The sequence below is a fragment of the Hemiscyllium ocellatum genome, chromosome 7 (assembly GCF_020745735.1).
Source record: "Hemiscyllium ocellatum isolate sHemOce1 chromosome 7, sHemOce1.pat.X.cur, whole genome shotgun sequence".
Lineage (NCBI taxonomy): Eukaryota > Metazoa > Chordata > Chondrichthyes > Orectolobiformes > Hemiscylliidae > Hemiscyllium > Hemiscyllium ocellatum.
Window position 1 is genome coordinate 5801851 of NC_083407.1, and position 21790 is coordinate 5823640.

General features: G+C 47.0%; 1 protein-coding gene across 2 annotated transcripts in view; it reads left to right on the plus strand.

Moving 5' to 3' along the window:
- LOC132817373 (1-phosphatidylinositol 4,5-bisphosphate phosphodiesterase delta-4-like) overlaps positions 1-21790 on the plus strand; it is a 101699-nt gene that overhangs the window by 25756 nt on the left and 54153 nt on the right. For both annotated transcript variants that reach the window (XM_060827788.1, XM_060827787.1), the window contains exons 2-5: positions 169-228; positions 13828-13986; positions 17748-17976; positions 19321-19450. In XM_060827788.1, coding sequence (XP_060683771.1) covers positions 204-228; positions 13828-13986; positions 17748-17976; positions 19321-19450 — 543 coding nt within the window. In that variant the 5' untranslated portion in view covers positions 169-203. The remainder of the gene's footprint in view (positions 1-168; positions 229-13827; positions 13987-17747; positions 17977-19320; positions 19451-21790) is intronic.

Genomic DNA, 21790 nt, shown 5'->3' on the forward strand with positions numbered 1-21790 from the left:
TAAACATTTGACGCTGGAAAATGAGGCTGGAGGAACAGTATTGGGGAACAAAGAGGGAGTGCAGCCAACAGGGACAAATGACCTTCCTTAATGCTCCATAATTCAGTGATTAACAATTTGTTGTTTTGGGAGATGTTCAGCTTTTCATAATCTTGTTTATTTTAGCAGATTGTGCAGTGGTCCAGCAGTGTGTCTCCGTGCTAATGGCCTCACTCAGGCCCAGTGTGCGTAAGTATTCACTCGGGCAGTAACCATGGCAACACGGTGAGGTTCAGCGGTGTGCAAATGGGTGCGCTGGGGGAGAGGTTGGGACAGTGACAGGGCACTGACACCCCATGTCCCCAAACCCCCTACATCACCAAACCCCAACATCCCCAAACACCCAAATTCCCAAACTCCCACAGCCCCAAACCCCACATCCCAAACCCCCACATTCCCAAACACCCACATCCCCAAACACCCAAATTCCCAAACCCCACACCCCCAAACCCCACATCCCAAAGCCCCACATTCCCAAACCCTCACATCCCCAAACCCCACATCCCAAACCCCCACATTCCCAAACCCTCACACCCCCAAACCCCACATCCCAAACCCCCACATTCCCAAACCACCACATCCCCAAACCCCAACATCCCCAAACCCCTACATCCCCCAACCCCCACATGCCAAACCCCCACATCCCAAAACCCCTCACATCCCCAAACACTCAAATTCCCAAGCCCCCCATATCCCCAAACCCCCACTTCCCCATCACCCCACATCACCAAACACCCAAATTCCCAAACCCCCATATCCCCAAACCCCATATCCCCAAACCTTCACATTCCCAAACACCCAAATTCCCAAACACCCAAATTCCCAAACACCCCGTATCTCCAAACCCCAACATCCCTAAACCCCCATATCCCCAAACCCCCAAATTCCCAAATCCCACATCCCCAAACACCCCGTATCTCCAAACCCCAACATCCCCAAACTCACATATCCCCAAACCCCCTACATCCCCCAAACCCCATCCCCAAACCCCCACATCCCCAAACTCCCACATCCCCAAACCCCCACATTCCCAAACCCCCCACATCCCCAAATCCCAACATCCCCAAACCTCCACATCCCCAAACCCAAACATCCCCAACCCCCCACATCCCCAAACCCCACATCCCCAAACCCCCACCTCCCCAAACCCCAACATCCCCAAGTTCCTTCATCCCCAAACCCTACATCCCCAAACACCCCACAGCCCCAAACTCCCACTTCCCAAAGCCCGCCACATTCTAAGCCCCCCACTTTCCAAGTTCCCTCCACATTCCCAACCCCTCAACATTCCAATTCCCCACATCCCCAAATTCCCCACATTCCCAAATCCCCACACCCCCAAACCCCCATACTGCACACGACCCTCCACATCCCCAAATCCCACAACTCCAAACCCCCACATCCTCAAACTCCCCACATCCCCAAATCCAAGCCCCCTACTGTAATCTGGCTTTATCTGGAGTGAGGGTGTCAGTCCTATTTAATGTGGTCAGTTTTTTATAGAAATTGGAGGAGGCCATTCAGCCCCTCGAATGTATTATACAGGAACTAGAAGGAACTAATCTATCAGGATTATTCCATCATTCAATTAGATTTTGCCTGATGCCTGTCTCATGATCATTTACTCACATTTTTGTCCCTTGTCACTTTCACCCACAGAAATCAGTCTCCACAGAAATCAGTCCCTGCAGAAATCAGAGACTTCAGAGATCAGTCACTTCAGTAATCTGAGAGCTCAGAAATCAGTCCCCTTTGAAACCAATCCCCTCAGAAATCAAACCCCACAGAAATCAGTCCCCATTGAAATAAGTCACCATTGAAACCTGACCCCACTGAAATCAGTCCACATTGAAATCAGTCTCCCTTAAAATCAGTCCCTGCAGAAAACAGTCCACACTGAAAACTGTCCCCATTGAAATCAGAGCCATCAGAAATCAGTCCCTACAAAAATCAATCCCCTCAGAAATCAGTCCCTTCAGTAATCAGTACCCACTGAAATCAGTCCCCTCAGAAATCAGTCCACACTGAAAACTGTCCCCATTGAAATCAGAGCCATCAGAAATCAGTCCCTACAGAAATCAATCCCCTCAGAAATCAGTGCTTGCAGAATCCAGTCCAATCAGAAATCTGCCTCCACTGAAGTTTGTCCCCTGAAATCTGTGCCTATTGCTATCACTCCCTTCAGAAATCAGTCCCCATTGGAAACAGTCCCCATTGAAATCAGACCTTTCAGAAGTCAGTCCCCAATGAAATCAATCCCCACTGAAACCAGTCCCCATTGAAATCACTCCCTACTGTAATCTGTCCCTTCAGAAATCAGTCAGCTCAGAAATCAGTCCCCTCAAATGAATTGCCTCAAAATTCATTCACCACTGAAATCAGTGCCAACAGAATTCAGTCCCCATTGAAATCAGTCCCTGCAGAAATCAGTGCCTATGGAAATCAATCCCCTCTGAAATCAGTCCCTTCAGAAATCAGTCCCTGCAGAAATAATTTCCCTCAGAAATTAGTCCCTATTAAAATCAGTCCCCTCTGAAATCAATCCTCACAGAAATCAGTCCCTGCAGAAATCAGATACCTCAGAAATTAGTCCCTAATTAATTTAGTCTCTGCAGAAATCAATTCCAACTGAAAGTAGTCCCTATTAAAATCAGTACCAGTGAAACCAGTCCCCACTAAAATCACTCCCTGCAGAAATCAGTTCCCACAGATCTCAGTTCTTGCAGAAATCAGTTCCCATTAAAATCAGCCCCCTCAGCAATCATTCCTCAGAGAAATCAGTTCCTGCAGAAATCAAAAACCTCAGAAATCAGTTCACATCAAAATCAGTCCTGTCAAAAATCAGTCCTCACTGAAATCAGTCCCCTCAGAAATCAGTCCCAACTGAAATCAGCTATCATTAAAAATAGCCCCTTCAGAAATCAGTCCCCATAGAAATCATTCCATTCAGAAATCATTCCCCATTGAAATCAACTCCTGCATAAATGAATCACCACAAAAATCAGTGACCTCAGAAATTAGTCCACATTGAAAAGAGTTCCAATTAAAATCTGTCCAAATTGAAATCAGAACTGCAGAAATGAATCCCTACAGAAATAATTCCTGGCAGAAATCAAAGACCTCAGAAATCAGTTCCTATTGAAATCAGTCCCTTCAGAAATCAGTACCCATTGAAATCTGTCCCCACTGAAATCAGTCCTCCCAAAAATCAGTCTCCACTGAAATCAGTCATCACTAAAATCAGTTCCTTCAGAAATTAGTCCCCTCAGAAATCTGTCCCCCAAGAAGTCAATCCCTTCAGAAATCTGTTTCCATTGAAATCAGTCCCCACTGAAATCAATCCCCATTGACATTAGTCCCTGCAGAAATCAATCCCCACAGAAATCAGTCCCTGCAAAAACCAGAGACTGCTGTCCACTGAAATCAGTCCACATTGAACTCAGTCACCACTGAAATCAGTATAATCAAAAGTCAGTTCCCACTGAATTTAGTCCCCTCTGAAATCAGTTCTTGCAGAATTCAGTTCCCACATAAAACAGTCACTTCAGTAATCAGTGCCCACTGAAATCAATCCCTCAGAAATCAATCCTCACTGAAATCTGTCCCCATTGAAATCAGAGTAATCAGAAATCAGTCCCTACAGAAATTAATCCTCTCAGAAATCAGTGCCTGCAGGACCCAGTCCAATCAGAAATCTGTTTCCACTGAAATTTGTCCCCACTGAAATCCATCTGCACTGAAATCTGTGCCTATTGAAATCACTCCCTTCAGAAATCAGTCCCCATTGAAATCACTCCCCACTGTAATCTGCCCCTTCAGAAATCAGTCGGCTCAGAAATCAGTTTCCCTCAAATGAATCCTCTCAAAATCAGTCCCCACTGAAATCACTCCCAGCATAAATCAGTGCCAACAGAAGTTAGAGTCATAGAATCATAGAGATGTACAACGTGGAAGCAGACCCTTCGGTCCAACCCATCCATGCTGACCAGATATCCCAACCCAATCTAGTCCCACCTGCCAGCGCCTGGCCCATATCCCTCAAAATCCTTCCATCCAAATGCCTTTTAAACGTTGCAATTGTACCAGCCTCCACCACTTCCTCTGGCAGCTCATTCCATACACGTACCACCCTCTGTGTGAAAAAGTTGCCCCTTAGGTCTCTTTTATATCTTTCCCCTCTCACTCTTAACCTATGCGCTCTAGTTCTGGACTATTCCATGTCAGGGAGAAGATTTTGTCTATTTATCCTATCCATGCCCCTCATGATTCTATATGCCTCTATGAAATCTATGCCCATTGAAATCACTCCCTTCAGAAATCAGTCCCCATTGGGAATAGTCCTCATTGAAATCATACCCTTAAATAATCAGTCCCCACTGAATTCAATCCCCTCTGAAATCAGTTCCCATTGAAATCACTCCCCACTAAAATCAATCCCCACTGAAATCAGTCCCTGCAGAAATCAGTCCTCACAGAAATCTGTCCCCATTGAAATCAGACCCCTCAGAAATCAGTTCCTGCAGAAATCAATCCCCTGAGACATCAGTCCCGGCAGAATCCAGTTCAATTAGAAATCTGTCTCCACTGAAATTTGTCCCCACTGAAATCCATCGTTACTGAAATCACTCCCCTCAGAAATCAGTCCCCATTGGAAACAATCACCATTGAAATCAGACCTTTCAGTAATCAGTCCCCACTGAAATCAGTCCCTATTAAAATTACTTCCCACTGAAATCAGTCCCTTTGGAAATCAGTTCAGAAATCAATCCCGTCAGGAATGAATCCCCTCAAAAGTTAGTCACTGCTGAAATCAGTCTCCTCAGGAATAAGTGCCAACAGAAATCAGTCCCCCTTAAATTCGGTCCTTCAGAATTCAATTTGTTCAGAAACTAGTCCCCATTGAAATCCGACCCCTTAGAAATCAGTCCCTTCAGAAATCAATGACTACAGAAATCAGTTCCTGCAGAAACCAGATACCCCAGAAATCAGTCCCCATTAAAATCCTTCCCTGAAGAAATCCGACCCCTCAGAAATCAGTCCCTGCAGAAAGCAGTCCACTCAGAAAACAGTCCCAACAGAAAGCAGTCCTCACAGAAATAAGACCTTAATGAAATCAGTCCCAACAGAACCCTTTCCAGTCAAAAATCTGTCCCCACTGAAATCCGTCTGTTCTGAAATCCATCTCTATTGAAATCAGTCCACACTAAAATCAGTGCTTTCAGAAATCTGTCCCCATTGAAATCAGTCCCTGCAGAAATTAGTCCCTTCAGTAATCAGTTTGCATTTAAGCCAGTCCCCATTGAAATCACTCCCTTCAAAAATCAATCCCCATTGGAAACATGCCTCATTGAAGTCAGAGTCTTCAGATATCAGTCCCCCATTGAAATCAGCCTCCATTGAAATCAGTCCCCTCAGAAATCAGTCACCACTGAAATCATTCCCCTCAGAAATCAGTGCCAACAGAAATCTGTCCCTGCAGAAATCAGTGCTCATGGATATCAGTTCCCATTGAAATCAGTCCCTGCAGAAATCAGTGCCAACAGAAATCAGTCCCCACTGAAAACTGTCCCCTCAGAAATCAATCACCATTGACAACAGTCCCCATTGAAAACAGACCCATCAGAAATCAACCCCCACAGAAATCAGTTCCCTCAGAAACCAGTCCCCCTTGAAATTAGTCCCTGCAGAATTGATTCCCACAGAAATCAGTCCGTACATGAATCAGAGACCTCAGAAAATGGTTCCCATTGAAATCCATCCCTGCAGAAATCAGTCCCCTCACTAATCATTCCCCACTGAAATCAGTACCCACTGAAATCTATCTTCCTTAAAATCAGTCACCACAGAAATCAGTCCCTGTAGAAGTCAGTCCCCTCAGAAATCAGTTCTCACCCAAACCAGTCCCTACAAAAGTCCATGCCAACAGAAATTAGTACCAACAGAGCTCAGTCCCTTCAGAAATCAGTCCTCACTAAAAACTGTCCCCTTAGTAGTCAATCCCCATTGAGCTCAGTCCCAGTTGAAATCAGACCCTTCAGAATTCAATTTGTTCAGAAACCAGTCCCCACTGAAATCAGTCCCCATTGAAATCAGGGCCCTCAGAAATCAGTCCCTTCAGAAATAAGTCTTGCTGAAGTCAGTCCCCACTGAAATCAATCCCTGCAGAACCCATTCCTATCAGAAATCTGCCTGAACTGAAATCTATCCCCACTGAACGCTGTCCACACTGAAATCCATCCTTATTGAATTCTGTCCCCACTGAAATTAGTCTTTCAGAAATCTGTCCTCACTGAAATCAGTCCCTGCAGAGATTAGTCCCTTCAGAAATCAGTCCACATTTAAGCCAGTCTCCATTGAAATCACTCCCTTCAGAAATCAATCCCAATTGGAAACATGCTTCATTGATGTCAGAGCCTTCAAAGATTAGTTCCCACTTAAATAAGCCCCCTCAGAAATCAGTCACCACTGAAATCAGTGCCAACAGAAATCAATTCCAATTGAAATCACTCCCACCAGAAATCAGTACCCATGGATATCAGTCCCCCAGAAATCAGTCCTGACTGAAATCACTCCCTGCAGAAATCAGTGCCAACAGAAATCAATCCCCACTGAAAACTGCCCCCTCAGAAATCAATCTCCATTGAAAGCAGAGCCCCCAGGAACTAGTTCCTTCAGAACTCAGTCTCCATTGGAGTCCATCCCTATTGAAATAAGCCCCTTCAGAAAACTGTCTCTGCAGAAATCAGTCCCTACAGAAATCTGCCACTTGAGAAATCAGTTCCAAATGAAATCAATCCACACTGAAATCAGTCCCCACAGAAATTTGACCCCTCAGAAATCAACCCCAACAGAAATCAGTGCCAACAGAAATTAGTCCCCTCAGAAACCACTCCCTACTGAAATCAGTCCTGCAGAAATCAGTGCCTACAAAAATCAGTCCCCATTGAAATCAGGGCTAGAGAAATCAATCCCTGCAAAACTCAGTGCCTACAGCAATCAGTGCCAACACAAATAATCCTCTCAGAAATCAGTCCTAATTAAGATCAGTCTACACAATAATGAGTCCCCATTGAAATCAGAAGTCTAAAAAAAATCAGTCCTCATTAAAATCAGTCCCCACAGAAATAAGTCACCTCAGAAATCAGTTCCCACTGAAATCAGCCCCAATTGAAATCAGTCTACAATGAAACCAGTCCCAACTGAAACCAATCCCCACTAAACCAGTCCCTGTAGAAATCTGTCCCTGCAGTAGTCAGTTCTACCATAAATCAGTCTCCACTGAAATCAGTCTGCTCAGAAATCAGTCCTCACTGAAAACTGTCCCCATTGAAATCAGTCCCCATTGAAACCAGTCCCCACTGAAATCAATGCTCAGAGCACTCAGTTCGTGCAGAAATCAGTACCCACAGCAATCAATGCCAACAGAAATCAGTCCCCTCAAAATCAATCCCAATTAGAGTCATAGTCATAGAGATGTACAGCATGGAAACACACCCTTTGATCCAACTCGAACATGGTGATCAGATATCCCAACCTAATCTAATTCCATTTGTCAGCACCTGGCCCATATCCCTCCAAACCCTTCCTATTCATACACCCATCCAGGTGCCTTTTAAATGTTGCAATTGTACCAGCCTCCACCACATCCTCTGGCAGCTCATTCCATACACGTACCACCTTCTGTGTGAAAAGGTTCCCCCTTAGGTCTCTTTTATATCTTTCCCCTCTCACCCTAAACCTATGCCCTCTAGTTCTGGACTCCCCCACCCCAGGGAAAATAGTTTGTCTATTTACCCTATCCATGCCCCTCAAAATTTTATCAATCTCTACGAGGTCACCCCTCAGCCTCTGATGCTCCAGGGAAAACAGCCCCAGTCTGTTCAGCCTCTCCCTGTAGCTCAGATCCTCCAACCCTGGCAACATCCTTGTAAATCTTTTCTGAACCATTTCAAGTTTCACAACATTCTTCTGATAGGAAGGAGACTAGAACTTCATGCAATATTCTAAAAGTGGCCTAACTAATGTCCTCCCAATAACCCATGACCTCCCAACTCCTGTACTCAAAACTCTGACCAATAAAGGAAAGCATACCAAACACCTTCTTCACTATCCTATCTTCCTGCAACTCCACTTTCAAGGAGCTATGAACCTGCACTCCAAGGTCTCTTTGTTCAGCAACACTCCCTAGGACCTTACCATTAAGTGTCTCAGTCCTGCTAAGATTTGCTTTCCCAAAATGCAGCATCTCACATTTATCTGAATTAAACTCCATCTGCCACTTCTCAGCCCATTGGCCCACCTGATCAATATCCTGTTGTAATATCAGGTAACCTTCTTAGCTGTCCACTACACTTCCAATTTTGATTTCATCTGCAAACTTACTAACTATACCTCCTCTGATCATATCCAAATCAATTATATAAATGATGAAAAGTAGAGGACCCAGCACCGATCCTTGTGGCACTCCACTGGTCACAGGCCTCCAGTCTGAAAAACAACCCTCCACCACCACCCTCTGTCTTCTACCTTTGAGTCAGTTCTGTATCCAAATGGCTAGCTCTCCCTGTATTCCATGAGATCTAACCTTGCTCACCAGTCTCCCATGGGAACCTTGTCAAACACCTTACTGAAGTCCATATAGGTCACATCTACCGCTCTGCCCTCATCAATCCTCTTTGTTACTTTCTCAAAAAAACTCAATCAAGTTTGTGAGACATGATATCCCACACACAAAGCCATGTTGACTATCCCCAATCAGTCCTTGCCTTTCCAAATACATGTACATCCTGTCCCTCAGGATTCCCTCCAACAACTTGCCCACCACTGAGGTCAGACTCACTGGTCTATAGTTCCCTGGCTTGTCTTTACCGCCCTTCTTAAACAGTGGCACCACGTTTGCCAACCTCCAGTCTTCCGGCACCTCACCTGTGACTATCGCTGATACAAATATCTCAGCAAGGGGCTCAGCAATCGCTTCCCTAGGTTCCCACAGAGTTCTAGGGTACACCTGATCAGGTCCTGGGGATTTATCCACCTTTACCCATTTCAAGACATCCAGCACTTCCTCCTCTGTAATCTGGACATTTTTCAAGATGTCACCATCTATGTTCCCACTTTCTATATCTTCCATGTCCTTCTCCACAGGGAATACTGATGCAAAATACTTGTTTAGTATCTCTCCCATCTCCTGCGGCTCCACACAAATTGAAATCCTGATGAAGGGCTTATGCTCGAAACGTCGAATTCTCTATTCCTGAGATGCTGCCTGGCCTGCTGTGCTTTGACCAGCAACACATTTGCAGCTGTGATCTCCAGCATCTGCAGACCTCATTTTTTACCCATACAGTAATGAACCTAGTCATCATTGAACCTAGTCTCCATTGAAGGCAGTACCCCCCAGACACAATCCCCAGTGAAATCTGTTCACACTGAAATCAGTTCCCACAGAAATCAGTCACCTTAGAAATCAGTCCCTTCAGAAATCAGTCCACACTGAAGTCAGTCATGACTGAAATCAATCCCCACTGAAACCAGTACCTGCTGAAATCAGTCCCCACTGAAACCAGTCCCTGCAGAAATCAGTCTTACCAGAAATCAGACCCCACTGAAATCAATCCCCTCATAAACCAGTCCTCACTCAAAACTGTCCCCATTGAGATTCTTCCCTACTGAAATCAATCCCCACTGAAATCAGTCACTACTAAAATCAGCCTCTCAAGAAATAAGTCCCCTCTGAAGTAATTCCTTCAGAAATCAGTTTCAATTGAAATCAGTCCCTACAGAAATCAATGCCCATTAAAATCAATCCTCTTTGCAACCCATCCCTGCAAAAATCAGTCCGATCAGAAATCAGTCCCCTCAGAAATCAGTTCCCTCAGAGATCAATCCTTTCAGAAACCAATCCGCACTTAAATCAGACCCCATTGCAATCAGAGTACTCAGTAATAAGTCCCTTCAGAAATAAGTCTCCACTGAAGTCAGTCCCCACTGAAATCACTCTCTTCAGAAATCAGTCCCAGCAGAAACTTTTCACTTCAGAAATTAGTTCCAAATGAAATCAGTCCCCACTGAAATCAGTCTCCTCAGAAATGAGTCCCCTCAGAAATCAATCCCCACAGAGTTCAGTGCCAACCAAAATTAGTCCCCTCAGTGAACACCCCCACTGAAATCAGTCCTTTCAGAAAACAGTCCCTACAGAAATCAGTTCCTGCAGAAATCAGTACCTTCAGTAATCAGTACCCAGAGAAATAAGTCCCTGCAGAAATCAGTGCTCACAGCAATCAGTGCCTACAATAATCAGTCCCCTCAGAAATCAATCCCCATTGAAATCAATACCCCACAAAAATCAACCTACACTGAAATCAGTCCTGACAGAAATGAGACCCTTAAGAAATCAATCCCCACTGAAATCAGTCCCCACTGAAACATATCCCCGATGAAACTAATCCCTGCAGATCTCAGTCCTGTCAGAAATCAGACCCCACTGAAATCAGTCCCTACTGAAATCAGTCCCCATTGAAATCAGTCTCCACTAAAATCAGTCATTTCAGAAATTAGTCCCCTCAGAAATCAGTCCCTTCAGAAATCAGTTCCCATTAAAATCAGTCCTTACTGACATCAGTCCCCATTGAAATTAGTCCCTGTTGAAATCAATCCCTGCAGAAATCAGTCCTTGCAGAAATCAGAGACCTCAGAAATCAGGCCCCATTGAAATCAGAACCATCAGAAATCAAAACCAACAGAAATCAGTCACCACTGAAATCAATCCCCATTGACATCAGTCTCCACTGAAATCAGTCCCCATTAAAATCAGTCCCCACTGAAATCAGTCCCCTCAGTAATCAGTTCCCATTGAAATTAGTCCCTGCAGAAATCAATCCCTGTAGAAATCGGAGACCTTAGTAATCAGTCCCCATTGAAATCTGTCCATGCAGAAATCAGACCCTTCAGGTATTAGAACCATTAGAAATCAGTCCCCACTGAAATCAGTCCCATTTGAAATCAGCCCCCTCAGAAATCAGTCTCCATTGGAATCAATCCCTTCAAAGATCAGTCCCTGCAGAAATCAGTACCCACAAAAATCAGTTCCTGCAGAAATCTGTCCCCACTGAAATCAGTTCCCATTGAAATCACCCCCTTGAAATCAGCCCCCTTCAAAATCAATCTCCACGAACATCATTACCCACAGAAATCAGTGCCCCACAGAAATAAGTTGCCTCAGAAATCAGTCCCCATTGAAACCAGACCCCTCAGAAATCAGTACCCACAGACATCAGTCCCTGCAGAAATCTGTGTCAACAGAAATCAATCCCCACAGAAATTAGTCCCCATTTAAATCAGTCACCTCAGACATTAGACTCCATTGAAATCAATGCCCTCAGAAATCAGTCCCCACAGAGACCAGACCATCTAATTCTTGAAAGCTTCAATTGAGTAGAAGCATTGACAGATTTTTTTTGGGGAGGGGTGAGGGTGTGGATGAATTCCACATTTTGCCATTGCTGGGTTTAATGTAGAAAAGATAAATACTGTGATGGGGGAGCAGGCAGCAGAGCGCAGTGAATCCTCTTGGGTAGAGAGTGTGCAGAGGGAGCGGTATCCTGAAGATGATGCCCTGACAGCTCAGTGTAATTGTTGCTGAGTGAGTTTCCTGGTCAAAGCCTGTAGGATGCTCACAGCAGGAAATGACACGAGGTTACAGAGGGTTCCTGCTCCTGATCTTTATCGAGTGACCCCTTTCACAGTGGAATGCGAGTGTATATCGATAGCAAGTGTGCTGGCTCTCCAGGTTGAGTAGCTTGTTAGTATTCGCTCTCTGAGAACGTAAGAAATAGGAACCGGGGGAGGCCATTCAGCCCCTCAAGCCTGTTCCACCAGTTATATGATCGTGGATGATCTCACCTCGGCCTTGACTCCACTTTCCCACCCGCTCTCCAAAACCCTCCAACCCGTTACTCAGTAAAAATCTCTTCATCTCCTTTAATTTTCTCGATGTCCCAGCATCCACCGGACTCTGAGGGAGTGAATTCCACAGATTTATGACCCTTTCAGAGAAACCATTCCTCCCAATCTCTGTCCTGGATCTGCTTCCCCCCATCCTAAAGCAATGACCTCTCATTCCAGATTGCCCCACACGAGGAAGCAGCCTCTCTATGTCTACGGTCAATCCCCTTTAGCATCTTCTCACCCCCAGTTAGATCTTCACTCATTCTTCTCAACTCCAGAGAGTATCTGCCAAACCTGCTCAATCACATGGAGTCATACAGTGTGCAAACACACCCTTCAGTCTAACTCATCCATGCTGACCAAGTTTCCCAACCTAAACTCGTCCCTCTGTGTTTGGCCCATGTCCCTCTATACCCCTGATATCCATGAACCTGTCCAAATGTTTTTTAAACAGTATAACTGCACCGCTTCCTTTGGCAGTTCATTGCACACACTAACCACCCTCTGTGTGAAATATTTGCCTCTCAAGCCCCCGTTAAATCTTTCTCCTATCACCTTAAACCTCTGCTGTCTTGTTTTGGATTCCCCGATCTTAGGGAAAAGAGTTGCTATTCACCTTATCCATACCCCTCATGATTTTATAAACCTCCATTAGGTCACCCCTGAACCTCCTCCACTTCAGTGAAAAAACTCCCACCCTATCCAGCCCCTCCTTATTACTCCATTCCTGGTAACATCCTGGATTTTATGAACTTTCTCCAGTTTAATAATATCTTCCTGTACGTGTTTTCGTAAGATAAACCCTCCAACTCTGGAATCAATCTCGTGATAAAAAAAAGGTCTGCAGATGCTGGAGATCACAGCTGAAAATGTGTTGCTGGTTAAAGCACAGCAGGTTAGGCAGCATCCAAGGAACAGGAAATTCGACGTTTCAGGCATAAGCCCTTCATCAGGAGGGCTGATGAAGGGCTTATGCCCGAAACGTCGAATTTCCTATTCCTTGGATGCTGCCTAACCTGCTGTGCTTTAACCAGCAACACATTTTCAGCAATCAATCTCGTGAACCTCCTATGAACTGTTTCTAATGTTACTACATCCCTCTTCACAAAAAGCGACCCACATTGTACACAGTACTCCAGGCATGATCGCACTAATGCCTTGTATGGTTACAGGAACACCTCCTTACTTTTATACTCTATTCCTTCAGTATTAAATGTCAACATGAGACTGAACAGGCTGGGGCTGTTTTCCCTGGAGCGTCAGAGGCTGAGGGGTGACCTTATAGAGGTTGATAAAATCATGAGGGACATGGATAGGGTGAATAGACAAGGTCTTTTCCCTGGGGTGGGAGAATCCAGAACTAGAGGGTATAGGTTTAGGGTGAGAGGGGAAAGATATAAAAGGGACCTAAGGGGCAACATTTTCACACAGAGGGTGGTACGGGTATGGAATGAGCTGCCGGAGGATGTGCTGGAGGCTGGTACAATTGCAACATTTAAGAGGCATTTGGATGGGTGTATGAATAGGAAGGGTTTGGAGGGATATGGGCTGGGTGCTGGCAGGTGGGACTAGATTGGGTTGGGATATCTGGTCAGCATGGATGGGTTGGACCGAAGGGTCTGTTTCCGTGCTTTGTGACTCTATATCTCTAACCTTCCATTGGTTAACTAATGAAGTGTTAAACAGACAGTGAGTTGGTTAACTTGCTCAACACTATCTCAAGGAACTTGCTAGTCCCAGAGGGGGTGAAGGAAGAGAGGGATTGGCCAAGGGACACGATGTGGGACCTGTCTCTGATCCCCAGGCACCTTACCCTGTGCTCGGTCTGCTCTCTCGCTGCAGGTCTCCAGGTCGATGAGAACCTCCAGTCAATGCTGGTGGGCTCCCTGATGAGGAAAGTCAAATCCAGGAACTGGAAACGGCAACGATATTTCAGACTTCAGGATGACTGCATGAGCATCTGGTACAAATCAAAAAAAACTGGGAACCCTAAATCTACCTGTAAGTAGGAACTGGGAGGGGGAACGGGGGCAAGCGAGAGAGGATCAGGGATGGGAGTGCTGGAGATGGAGAAGGGGGGAGAAATAGAGGGAACAGGGAGATTTTAGATTTTAGAGTCTATTGTCACGTGTTCTCAAGTACAGGAGTACAGGTCACTCTGCTATAACCCGTGTTCCGTCCGCGTGAATTGGCTGTAACGCAATTGATGAGTTATGGAGATTGTTTGGATAACGCAAACTTTCTACTGAACAGATAAAGTGATTTTCTATCGTGCGAGGTCACAGAGGGACACTGCTGTCACATTATAGCAGAGTGAACTGTTCAGTGAAAAGTGTTTAATGTCCTCACACACGGCGCCATCTTAGATATCAAGGTATCTCGGTTCAAACAACATAAGTACAGAGCCATAAGAGAAATGAGAGTTAAAAAGTTAAGCATTACTTCATAGAATAGCAGAAAAATAAAGAAATAAGGTAATAGTTAACAATAAAATCTTTAGTAGTTTAAACAAAATAAAGGAATAAGTTAAAATGTTCACCTGTCTTTGATGAGTGCCCTGTTTATCTCACTCTCTGGGAGACCTCAGCGACCTATTCTCAAAGCAGCTGCTGCCCACAGATACCATCGCTGCTGCTGAAACTCTCCGAACTCCTCCAGTGACTTGGGAATATGCCCGGGCAGGATCCACTCGCTCACTGAGCCAAGACACCACCATGAGCTGCCAAGAGATCAGGCCAAGACCCATCACGAGCTGCTGAGAGACCAGGCTGACACCCACTGAGAGAGCAGGCTGAGACCCACTGAGAGAGCAAGGATAGAAAGAGAGGAGAAGATGGGATAGAGAGAGAGTGAGGGAGAAAGTGAGTGGAGAGGAGGGAAGACACGGAAAGAGAAAAGGATTGATTTGATGTGTTGACATATGTTTGTGAGCAGTACAGGCAGATCATGGCAAGCAAGGACATGTACATTATAGGGTGTTTCGTCAGAGTGAGGACACACTCTACAGGAAATGTGCAAAGCAAGATTAACATTAACAAGATCACCATTATTTGAAGTTGGAGAGTCCATCCATCAGTCTAGTAATGGAAGGGAAGAAGCTGTTGTTGAACATGTTGGTGCGTTTGTTCAAACTTTTGTCTCCTCTGTTTGACAGGAAAGGTTAGAGGAGAGCATTACCAGGGTGGGATGGATCTTTGATGATGTTGGTAGTCTTTCTGCAGCAACAGGCTGTGTAAATGCAGTCCATGGATTGGAAGTTGGCTTCTGTAATGGTACACAATCTTCTGTAGTTTCTTAAGGTCCTGGGCCGAGCAGTTGCCATACCAGGCAGTTATGCACCTGGACAGAATGCTTTCTATGGTGCCTCTGTAGCAGTTGGTGAGGGTCCTTATGGATGTACCAAAGTTCCTGAGCCGCCTGAGAAAGAAGAGGCGTTGTTGTGCTTCTTCACTATTGCATCTACACAGGAAGTCCAGGACAGACTGTCGAAATCATCACTCCAAGGAATTTGACACTCATCACCCTCTCAACCTCAGTTCCGTCGGTGTAGATGGTGTGGTGCAGTGTGCATGTTCCCCCTCCTTTCTTTCTGAAGGCGATGAGCAGTTCTTTAGTTTTGCTGACACTGGTCTCATCGCACCACAATAGACAATAGGTGCAGGAGTAGGCCATTCTGCCCTTCCAGCCTGCACCACCATTCAATATGATCATGGCTGATCATCCTTAATCAGTATCCTGTTCCTGCCTTATCTCCATAACCCTTGATTCCACTATCCTTGAGAGCTCTATCCAACTCTTTCTTAAATGAATCCAGAGACTGGGCCTCCACTGCCCTCTGGGGCAGAGCATTCCACACAGCCACCACTCTCTGTGTGAAGAAGTTTCTCCTCATCTCTGTCCTAAATGGTCTACCCCGTATTTTTAAGCTGTGTCCTCTGGTTCAGCACTCACCCATCAGCGGAAACATGTTTCCTGCCGCCAGAGTGTCCAATCCTTTCATAATCTTATATGTCTCAATCAGATCCCCTCTCAGTCTTCTAATCTCAAGGGTGTACAAGCCCAGTCGCTTCAGTCTTTCAGTGTAAGGTAATCCTGCCATTCCAGGAATTGACCTCATGAACCTACGCTGCGTTCCCTCAATAGCCAGAATGCCTTTCCTCAAATTTGGAGACCAGAACTGCACACAGTACTCCAGGTGTGGTCTCACCAGGGCCCTGTACAGCTGCAGAAGCACCTCTTTGCTTCTTTGCTTCCACATCATCAAGCCTTCGATATCCCTTCTGTATTTTGACTTGTCATTGTGAAATATCTGTCCAACTACGATGGGGTCATCAGTGAACCTATAGGTGGTGTTCATATGGAACGTGGCCACACAGTTGTGGGTGCACAGCGAGTACAGTAGGGGGCTGAGGATGGATCCTTGGGGGACTCCAGTGTTGTGTGTTATTGTGGAGGAGGTGTTGTCTATCTTCACTGACTGCGGTCTGTGGGTCAGGAAGCTGAGAATCCAGGTGCAGAGGGTGGAGCCGAGACCAAGGTCAGAGAGCTTTGAGATCAGTCTAGGGGGAATGATGGTGTTAACGGTGGAGCTGTAGTCAATGAGCAGGAGTCTGATGTAGGTGTCCTTGTTGTCCAGATGTTCCAGGGATGAGTGCAGGGCTAGGGAAATGGTGTCCGCTGTGGACTCATTACATCGGGGGGATAAATGTAGGGGATCGAGGCAGGCTGGGAGACTGGAGTCTGAGTGCTCAGCCAGGAACGCCATCTGGACCTCATCACTTTGTGATGAGAAGTGAAAGGTTGAGAGATAGAGGGAGAGAGGGCAGATAGAGAGGGGGACGGGGGAGAGAATGGAGGGAGGGGGGAGAGAGGGAGCGAGGAGAGAGGAAGGACCTTGGGAAAGAGAGGGATGCGAGAATGGGAAAAAGGGGGTAGAGAGAGAGAGGGTGAGATGAGGAGGGGGGAGGGCAGGAGAGTTGGACAGATTGTGAGGGAAGGGGTGGGCAGTGAGAGAGTGGGGGTACAGTGAGGGAGGGGCAGATAATGAGGGGGAGGAGACACTGGGAGGAGAGACAGTGAGGGAGGGGGGAGACAGTGAGGGAGGACAGTGAGGGAGGGAGATACATTATGGGGGAGACACTGGGGAGAGACAGTGAGGGAGGACAGTGAAAGGGGTAGACAGTGAGGGAGGGGGACACAGTGAAGGGGAGACAGTGATGGAGGAGGGAACATAGTGGGGGAAGACAGTGAAGGCAAGGGAAGACAGAGAGGAGGAGACAGTAAGGGGGAGACAATGAGGGTGGGGAGACAGTGAGGGAAGAGGAGACAGTGAGAGGGAGACAGTGAGGGTGGGGAGACAGTGAGGAGGAGACAGTAAGGGGGAGACAATGAGGATGGGGAGACAGTGAGGGGGGGAGACAGTGAGGGTGGGGAGACAGTGAGGGAAGAGGAGACAGTGAGAGGGAGACAGTGAGCGGGAGACAGTGAGGGAAGAGGGGACAGTGAAGATGGGGAGACAGTGGGGGGGGACAGTGAGGGGGGGGAGACAGTTGGGGGGGGGAGACAGTGAGGGAGGGGAGACAATGAGGGTGAGACAATGAGGGAGGGGAGATAGCCCAGTATCGTGTCTGTGACTGGGATGTGGGGCAGTTGATAATGTCTGTCTGAGTCAGGGTGTGAACTCCCTGGGTTTGTCTGAGTGGGTTGACTCTGAGCTGGACATTGTTGAGTGACGGAGTAATTTCCCTCTATTCCCCTCCCAGTCTCGATCAGTGACATTGAGGCTGTGCGAGACGGTCACCAGTCCGAGATCCTGCAGAGTATTGCTGATGAGTTCCCAGCGGACCGTTGTTTCACCGTGGTTTTCCGGGGAAGGCGAGCGAACCTGGATCTGGTGGCTGACTCTGCCCAGGAGGCGGATCACTGGATCCAGGGAATCCGAAAACTCATCGAGAATGTCAAAAACATGGACCAGAAAGAGAAACTGGACCAATATCCTTCATCAATAAAACCAGCTCGCTGTTAATGAGCATCGTCTGGGGAGGGGAGTGCTGACCTTTGGTGAGTGGGCTGTCAGAGATGGCGGTGTCAATGTTCCCATTGAATATTTTCACCAGGAACCACACGGGACACAGTGTCAGTGTAAACCCAGCTCTATACACAGGATCTAACCCCGTGCTGTCCCCGTCCTGGGAGGGTCTGATGGGGACAGTGTAGAGGGAGCTTTACTCTGTATCTAACCCCGTGCTGTCCCTGTCCTGGAAGTGTTTGATGGAGACAGAGTAGAGGGAGCTTTACTCTGTATCTAACCCCGTGCTGTCCCTGTCCTGGGAGTGTTTGATGGGGACAGTGTAGAGGGAGCTTTTCTCTATATCTAACCCCAAGCTGTCCCTGTCCTGGGAGGGTCTGATGGGGACAGTGTAGAGGGAGCTTTACTCTGTATCTAACCCCGTGCTGTCCCTGTCCTGGAAGTGTTTGATGGAGACAGAGTAGAGGGAGCTTTACTCTGTATCTAACCCCGTGCTGTCCCTGTCCTGGGAGTGTTTGATGGGGACAGTGTAGAGGGAGCTTTTCTCTATATCTAACCCCAAGCTGTCCCTGTCCTGGGAGGGTCTGATGGGGACAGTGTAGAGGGAGCTTTACTCTGTATCTAACCCCGTGCTGTCCCTGTCCTGGAAGTGTTTGATGGAGACAGAGTAGAGGGAGCTTTACTCTGTATCTAACCCCGTGCTGTCCCTGTCCTGGGAGTGTTTGATGGGGACAGTGTAGAGGGAGCTTTTCTCTATATCTAACCCCAAGCTGTCCCTGTCCTGGGAGTGTCTGATGGGGGACAGTGTAGAGGGGGCTTTACTCTGTATCTAACCCTGTGCTATCCCTGTCCTGGGAGTGTTTGATGGGGACAGTGTAGAGGGAGCTTTACTCTGTATCTAACCCCGAGCTGTCCCTGCCCTGGGGGGGTCTGATGGGGACAGTGTAGAGGGAGCTTTACTCTGTATCTAACTCTGTGCTGTCCATGTCCTGGGAGTGTTTGATGGAGACAGAGTAGAGGGAGCTTTACTCTGTATCTAACCCTGAGCTGTTCCTGCCCTGGGAGTGTTTGATGGAGACAGTGTAGAGGGAGCTTTACTCTGTATCTAACTCCGTGCTGTCTCTGTCCTGGGAGGGTCTGATGGAGACAGTGTAGAGGGGGCTTTACTCTGTATCTAACCCTGCGTTGTCCCTGTCCTGGGAGTGTTTGATGGGGGGACAGTGTAGAGGGAGTTTTACTCTGTACCTCACCCCGTGTAGTCAGTATGTTGCAGAAGGCTCTGTGTTTCCTTTCCCTAACTCTCTGACGTGGATCAGTGACTGGTTCCAGAAAGCCGATAAGGATAAAGATGGGCGTATGAACTTTAAGGAGGTGAGGCTTCTGTTGAAGATGATGAACGTTAATATGAATGAGGACCACTCCCTGAGACTCTTCAAGGTGAGTCCTTCCTCCTCATCCCACTCTCTGCAGAGTCCACAGGTTAAGCGATGGTGTGGTACACAGGGAGGCCATTTGTCCCATCGTGTGTATACTGGCTCTTTGACAGAGCTGTCCAATTCATATCATTCCTCTGATGCTTTTCATGAAATCCCTGCTGAACCCTCTCTGCTCTGAGGAAGATAACCCCAGCTTCTCCCGTCTCTCCACATTCCCTGGGGCCCCTCACCCCCTCATCCTGTTCTGATCAATCTCCCTCCATGTCCTCCCCAGGGGAATTAATGTCCTTCCCGACAATCTGCCACGATAAGGCGAAAGAACAGAAGTAGGCCATTCGGCCCATCGAGTACGCTTCACCATTCCACGGCGACCTGATCATCCTCAACTCCACTTTCCTGCCTTTCCCCCCAAGATCTTTGAACCCCCCCTTCCTGGTTAAAAACTCTGTCTGTCTCTGCCTTAACTCTGCTTTAATGGCCCAGCCTCGACAGCTCTCTGTGGGAAAGACTTCCACAGATGTTACACAAACCTGTGGAACCAATCTGAAGCCCATCTAACCTACACTATTCCATTTCCATCCATATGTTTATCCACTGCCCACTTAAATGCCCTTCAAGTTGGCGAGTCCTCTACTGTTGCAGGCAGGCAGTTCCAGTTGAATTCAGTCTAAAAGTGAGATGAGTGATAACCGTGGAAACTTTGCCGATTGCTGGGGAAAAGCCCTGATGAGTTCACTAATGTCCTTCAGGGAGGGAAATCTACTATGTTTAGCTGGTCTATCCCCACCCCTGGCTATCCCTGTCCTGGGGGCGATGCTGGGGACAGTGTGACTCCACACATGACTCCAGACCCACAGCAATGTAGTTGCCCCTCCAACTGCCCTCTGGGCATTAAGTGATGACCACTTCCTGTGAAAAGGAACACTTCACGCGATGCAGGTTCAGCAGAAAGTGAGGTTGGCTGGAAAATGTTGTGTCACAGTGGGGCAGAGTTTCCCATGGGCAGTACGTTCAGGGAAGTGTCACACTGCACAACAGGGGAATGGGTACCTCCAGGCAGTCCAGGAGAGGGAGGGGGGGGGTGCAGGGGTCCCCTGAGATAGGGTTGGGGTTCGTCTTAGTCAATTGCTTTTGTTGTTCTGCTTATTGGTGAGGGTTATGTTTCTTCAGAGGAATGCAGCACATTGGCTCAGTGGTTAGCACTGCTGCCTCACAGCGCCAAGGACCTGGGTTCGATTCCACCCTTGGGCGACTGTGTGAAGTTTACACATTCTCTGCACGGTTACCTCTGGGTGCTCCAGTTTCCTCCCATGGCCCAAATAAATGTGCAGGTTAAGGTGGTTTGACCATGGGAAATTGCCCATCGTGTTCAGGGTGGGTGGGTAAGCCATGGGAAATGCAGGGTTATACAGCATGGGGGTGGATTTGGTTGGGTAGATGTGGACTCGATGGGCTGAATGGCCTGTTTCCATAGGGATTCCTTGAGTGCAGCAAGAAGCTGGCTTGGTAACTGGTTGGGAAAGCAGAAGATGGGAATGTCCAGATCTCCACTATCTGCAGGTCTTTGGGGTTTTTTTGCGATAAGTTATTTGTTAGTTAGGAAAGGAGACAGAAAGAGAGACAGAGATGGGCTTTTCTGACGTCGATTCTCCTGCTCCTCAGATGCTGCCTGACCTGCTGTGCTTTTCCAGCACTCCTCTCCCAACCCTGATCTCCAGCATCTGCAGTCCTCACTCTCTCCTGGATTATTGTGTTGTGGTTATAACAAACTGCTGACTAAGGAAAACAGTGCAGAATGTTAAATCTTCCTGGATACAGCTGTGAAAGGGAGGCAGTGTTGGTCAGGCGAGTATCACAGCTCTAGAGTTACAGGACATCTCTGAGGGTTAAAACAGAATTGATTTGATAGAGCTTCAGAACAGAAAGGGCATGATTACATTACATGACGTAGTCTATAGACCATTAAAATTTGGGAAGGAAATTACAGACAAGTAAAGAAATTATAGAGTGGTTTAAATGAAGGGCATTAATTATCTGAATATAGACTTTGATACTGGCAGTGTAAGGAGCAAGGGTTCATTAATTGTGTTTGAGAATTTCATATAACAGTGTACCATAGAATCCATACAGTGTGGAAGCAGGCCATTGTGCCCATCAAGTCTATCCTGGCCCCCTGAAGAGCAGTACACCCTAACCTATCCCTGCATTTCCCATGGGTATCCAACCCAGTCTGCACATCCTTGGACAATTTCCCATGGCCACTCCACCTTAACCTGCATAACTTTGGACGGTGGGAGGAAACCGGAGCACCCGGAGGAAACCCACGCAGACACGGGGAGAA